Raw genomic sequence first — 8,516 nt, 5'->3', positions numbered from 1 at the left:
AAAGCAAAAATTTGGTCAAAAAACAAAATACTCAGCAATGTTGTGACTGAACATACATCATTTTTCATTCAATTTGAAATATATAAAAGAGTTACATTGTACATTGACAGTTACCTAATGTATTTAACTGCCCCAACTAATACAAACCTAATCACTAGCCAAAAATAATCAAACATAGCTGACCAATCAGCCATTAAATCAAAAGATCTTGTCACTAACTTAAGTTTAACTAGCATTACAAACAAACTAAAGTTGAACTGAACCAAATTACATCAAAACAAAGCAGCAAAGTTGGTTGCTTCATTCGGTTCAAAAATCATTCGTGCGCACCAAGCAAAATGAGCTGAGCTCGATAGCTGCTGGTCTCGACAGTAGCAAGCTTTTGGCTCCATGTTGCATTGCAGTCCAGCTTTCAACATTATAGACATTTGGACATCCTTCCTCGAGTTAGCTTCTGATCCATAATACGCTCTAAAGAGCCACGGTTTCATATTCCCGATAATGCTCTATTGAGCCAGTATTTCATATCCAACTGAATCTTCTCAAATCCTCTTTATTAATTCGAACACTTACATGTTTCCTCGGAAAGCTGGGGCATTCAGTAGTCACAGTTTTACTTGGACATGCAACAACTTTAAAATAGTTCTTTATCTCATCAAGCAAGAGGGGAAAGGAACTCACCTGGTGAGTCGTCTTAGAGAGCTCCAATCTACACATGGTTTTTTCCACAACCACAGATGTTAACACCTTTATCCTCAGACAGATAGAACAAGGAAAAATGGAGAAAGGAGAACTGAGCTTCTCATCCCTTTCCTCCACGATATATATAGGAAATATAACACAAACAAAACAACACTTTTGGCCACCTACCAATCAGAAAACGAACACACAAAAATTCATTAATCATACACGATTCCACTAATCAAACACCATTAACGAGGTTCTACAAGTTTCATGCACCATGACACGTTCCAGTCTAAAACTTGACACGTATCCAATATGTGTCCACCACCGAGAAGGGTTCCCTTAAGAACGAATAGTCTGCCACAAAAGGCTTACCACAAACGTGTCCACTAACGGAAGAGTTTGCCAAAACAGAATGAAAGTCCGCAAGACGGCAAAACACCTCGAAACAATTTGCCCAAGGTGAAGCGACAAAACAAAATCATTCCAACGCACAAATTAATCTTAGTTCACGGGCAAATCCTTACCGATCTGACTTGAACAGTCTTTCAAAATACGGGTCCGCCAAACCAATATGTGACAAAGAAGAAGGGGAAAATTGTTGATGCTCAATCAACTTTTCATTATGGAGATAACCATTTTGAACTTTTTTAATAATAATGATTAAACCGATAAAAGTATGTTCAAAATTACAAAAATAAAAACGATATCATTTTAGACTGATTAATAGCTTACCTTTTTTTATTGATTATTTATACTTATTTAAGAACTAACCAATAATAACAAGGAATATTTGTAAAATATTATAGAAGGAATAACCCAAAAAATATGACATGCTAGGTATTAGATAAAATTGTATAAGATATTTATTTTTCTTGTTAATTTTATTAGTAATCATGTTGCGGATACTTTATGAGACTAATATATTACATACGATAATTTAATTTTAAATATGTTACTTGTTTAGAAAAGTTTTTTCTCAAATAAATTTTAAGTTTATTAATATTATTTTTTAAATTTAAAATTATATATTTTTAAAGTTACAATTTATACTACCAACTCTAATGTAAGAAATTGGTTTTCTTCGTCAGGCTTGTTAAACCTGCTTTGGCCCAATTATTATTATTATTATTATTATTATTTTTTTTTGTTTAACTGCTTTGGATGAAATTCAGTCATGTTGACATGATAGCTTTCATCTACATATAAAATTATTGATTTTCAGATTTCATCACCAAATACTAAAGTCACATTATACAACCCAATCTTCTGCAACTATGAGATCAATAATTTCCAGAATTTCCCATTGTTCATCTTTGTTTCACCAAAACAGAGTAATGATTTCTTATTCCTTTTCTTCTCAAACCCAGACTCATATACCTGCCCCTCGAAGAACGTCTATCAAACTAAACACCACAGACAATCTCATAACTCAATTACACAAATTATGTGACCAAAAACACTTAAAAGAAGCCATTCAAATCCTCAATCAAATTGAAAGACCTCCAGCTTCTGTTTACTCAACTCTCATTCAGCTTTGCTGCCAAAACAGGGCTCTTAACGAGGGCAAAACTGTGCACAAACGCATGAGATACTTTGGATTTTTACCCGGCATAGTTATAAGTAATCGTCTTTTGGATATGTATGCAAAATGCGGGAGTTTGTCTGATGCTCAGAAGGTTTTCGATGAAATGAGTGAAAAGGACTTGTGTTCTTGGAATACTTTGATATCAGGTTATACTAAATTGGGGATGGTTAAGGAAGCAAAGAAGCTGTTTGATGAAATGCCTGAAAGAGATAATTTCTCATGGACTGCGATGATTTCGGGTTATGTTCGTTTTGATAAGCCTAAAGAAGCTTTAGAGCTTTACAGGATGCAGGAAATGAGCTTGCTGTCAAAGTTGAACAATTTTACTGTGTCTAGCGTGTTAGCTGCTTCTGCCGCTATGGGGTGCTTAATTATAGGTAAAGAGATTCATGGTCGTATAACGCGAGCTGGGTTAGATTTTGATGACGTTGTTTGGAGTGCTTTAATGGATATGTATGGGAAATGTGGGAGCATAGATGAAGCAAGGTCAGTTTTCGACAAATTGGTGGATAGAGATATTGTTGCCTGGACTGCGATGATTGATAGGTATTTTAGGGACGGTAGGCGGGAAGAAGGGTTTGAATTGTTTCGGCAGTTAATGAAATCGGGGATATGGCCTAACGAGTTTACCTTTGCTGGTGTTCTGAATGCGTGTGCTGCTGCTGCTGCTGAGGAGATAGGCAAGCAGGTTCATGGATACATGACAAGGGTTTATTTCAATCCTTTGTCTTTCGCTGCTAGTGCTCTTGTTCATATGTACTCCAAGTGTGGAAATGTTGAGAATGCAAAAAGGGTGTTTAATGGGATGCCTCAACCTGATTTAGTTTCATGGACTTCTTTGATCACTGGATATGCTCAGAATGGCCAGCCTGACGAGGCTTTGGAGTACTTCGAGTTGTTACTGAAATCAAATACGAAACCCGATCACATTACCTTTGTCGGGGTTCTTTCTGCTTGTACACATGCTGGATTGGTTGATAAAGGGCTTGAATATTTCCACTCAATAAAGGACATGCATGGATTAACTCATACTGCTGATCATTATGCTTGTATAATTGACTTATTAGCTCGATCTGGCCGATTTCAGGAAGCTGAGAATATCATTAGTAAGATGCCCATGAAACCTGATAAGTTTCTGTGGGCTTCCTTACTTGGCGGTTGTAGAATTCATGGTAACTTTGAATTAGCCGAAAAAGCTGCTAAAGCATTGTTTGAGATAGAGCCAGAAAATCCAGCGACCTATGTTACTATGGCCAACATATATGCCACTGCTGGTAGGTGGGATGAAGTCGCCAAAATTAGAAGGTCAATGGATGACAAGGGAGTGGTAAAGAAACCAGGTTTGAGCTGGATTGAGGTGAAGAGAGAGATACATGTTTTCTTAGTGGGAGATACTTCTCACCCAAAATCCAAGGAAATACATGAGTTCTTAGTGAAGCTTTCTAAGCGAATGAGGGAAGAAGGGTATGTCCCTGACACCAATTTTGTGCTGCATGATGTGGAGGAGGAGCAGAAGGAGCAAAACCTCTCATACCACAGTGAGAAGTTAACTGTTGCATTTGGAATTATTTCTACTCCTCCAGGAACACCACTCAAGGTTTTCAAGAATTTGAGAACATGTGTAGATTGCCATAATGCCATTAAATATATCTCGAAGATTGTTAACAGAAAAATAACAGTAAGGGATTCAAGCCGGTTCCATTGCTTTGAAGATGGAAACTGTTCTTGTAGAGATTATTGGTGATTTTGAAAACTTAATCTAACTTTTTACCAGGCTAAAAATGCTGCTCCACTTAAAATGCAATTATTCACCGTGGAAAGTCCGTTGCATGTACAACAGAATAGAGAATATAAAGTTTTGGCATACTGAAGCTGGTCAAGTATTCCAGCTTCAAGAAGACAAAATATGTTTGCTAAATTCCTAGTTTCGTCAAGTGGATATATGGTCCAGCGATAAAGCTTGTGGTGATTCAATAATGCTCGTATTTGACTGACAGAACTCAATCAAATGATTTGCTTTTATCTTTTCTTGGGACTCTGAACTGTTACAATCCGTTTTCTATACTTAACTGTCTTGTTAACAGACCTATTATTGGGTTGAGCAGTTGAATTGGCTCTTCTAAATGTTCAAGTTCAATCTAACTTTAGTTCTTGAGAGGACATTGATCTTTGTACACTTTTCTTGCATCCCAAACTCTGAAGGATCAACATCAGCCATTACGCTGAAAGGGATTTTGAGGTACCTACTGTCACCACCCTTTACATTTCTTGATTAGTTTATGGAACCAAAGTTGTTCATACTACCAAATCTTACGATGGCACTGTAGTTTCCATCATTTGCTTGATGACAAATAGATATTTACCTGAGAGATCCCTTGAATTCATATGCTTTATACCTCTTCCATAGTTCTTACTAAGGGACCTCAGCAAAGTAATGAACTTGCTATGTTGCATCGTTCAGCTAGGTTTGATAAAAGATTTAACAGAAGAATATAAAATAAGTTGCAGAAGTAGAAAGGAAATGAATTAAAAAAGAAAAAAGAGATTTCTTTTAGGGCGCTAGTGGTGGTTTTCACTCTTCAGCAATTTCGGGCTATTACAATTTTTTCCAATAATAATTTACTATAGCCTACGTTTCTTAAAATAATATAAAATAAAGCTAAAAAATCTCTCCCGTGCTTCCTAATTTCGAAATTGAAAAAATTAGTCCCAAAAACTAAAGTAATTTGATCCCTGTCAATTTTAAAAATGAACAATTAATTATGACGTTAATGTTTTCTATTAATTATATATGTTTTTTATTGATATAATAATAAATTTCATATTCAAAGTTTACCTATTCAGTTAATTTGGTCTTAATTTAATAGATTTATCCCGCAACATTTATATAAATGTTGAGGCTGAATTTGTTGAGCTTTTTAAAATTAAGGCTAAAATGATAAAATATGTAAACATCAAAAGTTAAATATGTTATTATACCAATTAAAATTATATATAATTGACAAAAGACATTAATGTCGCGATTAATTGTTCTTAATTCTTTACTTTTGAAATTGATAGAAATTAAATTACTTTCATTTTTTTGAGAGAGACCGATTTTGTTCAATTTTAAAATTAAGAAGAACTGAAGAGATTTTTTTACTTAAAATAAAATACAAGATGATATGAAAGTTTTTATATAAGTACATAATATTTTAAGCTCTATGATTTTGTTATCTCTTTTCATTTGTATTTTGTACCAAATATAAACACTAGTTTTATTCCCGTACAATGCATGAATTTATTATATTTTATAATTAAATTATGTTATATTAATTTTTAAAATTTTTTAAAAGGTTTAGAGAATAATGTAAGTAAAATTTTGAAAATAATAAGTGAAAAATAGTATATTATAAAAATCAAGTGGAAAGTAATATATTCAAAAATAATAATAAGTGAAAAGTAATATATCCAAAATAACAATTAAAGTAATTAAAAAATAACATGTTGATAAATTAGTTATTGTAAGAAATATGTTGTTTATATTTTATTTTAAAAAATAGAGTTTAAAAGGAATTTCAAATATTAAAGAATTAAAAGAAAATAACTTTCTACAATTCCTATGTGGTATATCTAAAATTTTGTTTACATAATGTGTAATTATTAATTATATTAAAAATTTTAATTCAAGAATTTTGAATTTTATTATATAGTTGTCAAATATCATTAATTTACTATGCATACCAAAATATTATTGCACAAAATAACTAAGCATTAATTATCACAAGAAAAAAAAATCTTTTTATAATGCTATAAAATTACTATAATATCTTTTTTATTTATAATATTAGTTTGTGAATTCTATCTAAAATACTAACCTTAATATTTGGAATAAAAAAAATAATGCTAATACTTAAAGATAACGTAGTTTTAACTTACAATAAATATAATTTGAATGCAACTAATTGCATTTATAACCTAGAAAATGAATACAAATCTTATAGCAATATTCAAATAAGATTTTTATATTTTTAAATATATTATTTTAATCGATTCAGTTTTAATTTGATTGGCATAAATATTGTTGTCAATATAAGAGGACGTGAGTTTAAGTGCACTGAAGCTTATTATCTTCCTATTTATGAGTTAGGGAGGGGCTTTGGATAATTTTAAGTATTGTGTCAAAAAATATTATTTTATATTTATTATATATTGTTAGCTATAAAAAATATTTTATGTGATCAATTAATGATATTTAACTACTATATTTTATACAAATGGAGCATCGTTATATTATAGTATTTAAATATATTATACCAATATATTTTAAAAGTAAATTAATGATATAATTTGTTTATATAAAATAAAAAAAATATTTTACTTCAATATTTATGCCCACAATAGTATTTAAAAATCTTTAAATACAACATTATAGTAAAGTTTTCTTGCCATTTTGACCATGATGAATAATCTATCAGAGTAATTACGGTAACAATTAATTTTTTTTTAAAAATTACAATCTTTCGTTATATAAAAAAATTAATCTTTTGTCGGTTGAGTTTTAGTTCGATTGGCATGAGTATTGTTGTTAATATAAGAGGACGTGGGTTCGAATGTGCTAAAGCCCATTATCTCCCTATTTATGAGTTAAGGAGGGGTTATAGATAATTCTAAATATTATATAAAAAGGAAAGTAAATATGATCAAAACCTATCAAAATAATTATGGAAACAATAATTAATAATTATTAAAAACTACAATATGGTAACTAAGTTTACGTGAAAAAGTAAAAATTACGTGGATTCCTTTTTTATAGTTGTATTTATATATGTAAAAAGTTATCACTATTTCTTTCTATATATACATTGTTTTATATATTATATGAATTACAATAATAAAAAAATTAACATTAAAAAGTTCAAAACATATTGATTTTTAAATATTTTAATTCTTAATTATAAATAAATATAAATGTATAATATAATAGGTCAGTTTTGGCCTGGGCGAAAGATAAAATAAACTCAAACAAATAAACAAAAGTCTAAATATTTTTTTTAACAGTTCATTTACATTAAATGACCCAACCCAAATCTAAACTAAACCTAGCTAATTACGGCCTAATACCCAGTTACAAGCCCAAACCAGAATTAACCCTAACCCAACAACATTTTCAGAAAAATGGAACCCTAGTCTTGTTGCAGCCGCATGCTAGGCATGCCTCTGCCACCACTGTCCACCGCTGCACGTCAGCCACCTCCACACTGACACTTGCAAAACAAGGCCAACACACAAGCAGAGAAGCACAAGCAAGACAATAGAAATAAATAGGAAAAAGACAAAAAAAATAGAAGCAAAATGTTTATAACTCGGCTATAAAAGTCAAAATATTTTCTTTGTAAGTTTTTTTTACGAACAGAGATTAATTGGAAAAAAAAAACCTCAAAGTAAAAAATAAAGGTGATCTTCGTTTATTTTCTATTTATCTTGCTCTTAAGTTTTTTTAATTTATTTTTTTTTACTTACGAAAACAAAAAAGTTAGGAAGGAGAGGCTCACCGGAGTTCTCCGCAGTCACGACATCGGAGGGCCCTTCTCTGTCGTCGAAATCAGCCCCAAAAGGGGGTCGAAGCGATCTCCTTTAGATTCTTCAGATTTTGATGGCTTGGCCTTCAAGGGTGCTTCAAAGCGGGGCTAAAAAGCCCATTTTCCGCAACGTCGGCCACTGGCCACAACGGCGGTAAGGCAGACTGCCGAAGGAGCCCGATTGTCGGAGAGGGGGTGATAGGATATTTGGGGATTTTGAGTTTTTTTTTAAAAGGAATGGCAGAATGAGTTTTTATTTTTTAAAAAAAAAAATTGCTTTTATAGAACAAGTGAAACGGCGTCATTTAGGGCCTGTTTCAGTGGCCTCAAACTGGCGCCGTATAAGGCCTCTGACTTGAGCAACCCGACCTGCTCTAGGGGGATCCGCGCGTTTTTTGACTTATGGTCTATTTGCACGTTGGGTCCCTCCGCCTTTGTAGCGCGTCTCAATGAGGTCCTACGTTCTTTTTTTTTATTTTTGATTTCTACCACAAGATTTTGCCTCTATTTCAGTTTGGTCCTCAAACCATTTGAAGAGACAGACACTTGAAACGCTAGGCATAAGGGCTGAATATTTTCCCAATCAGTCCCTCATTGTTTAAGCGCGTTTCATTTCGGTCCTTGATAGCTTATTTTTATTATTTACAATTTGTACCCTAAATTTCAGTTCGATTTCGGTCTAA

General features: G+C 32.3%; 1 protein-coding gene across 1 annotated transcript; it reads left to right on the top strand.

Annotated features, from left to right (window-relative positions):
* The first annotated feature begins 1,859 nt into the window (after positions 1 to 1,859).
* LOC107933175 (pentatricopeptide repeat-containing protein At4g37170) lies at positions 1,860 to 4,432 on the top strand. The gene has a single exon (XM_016865342.2). It carries the CDS (start codon positions 1,962 to 1,964, stop codon positions 4,014 to 4,016), a length of 2,055 nt encoding a protein of 684 aa, XP_016720831.2. The 5' UTR covers positions 1,860 to 1,961; the 3' UTR covers positions 4,017 to 4,432.
* The last annotated feature ends 4,084 nt before the right edge of the window (positions 4,433 to 8,516 follow it).

Source organism: Gossypium hirsutum, chromosome A12 (genome assembly GCF_007990345.1).
Source record: "Gossypium hirsutum isolate 1008001.06 chromosome A12, Gossypium_hirsutum_v2.1, whole genome shotgun sequence".
NCBI lineage: Eukaryota > Viridiplantae > Streptophyta > Magnoliopsida > Malvales > Malvaceae > Gossypium > Gossypium hirsutum.
The sequence above is the reverse complement of the archived record's forward strand: the minus strand, read 5'-3'. Positions and strand labels throughout refer to the sequence as shown.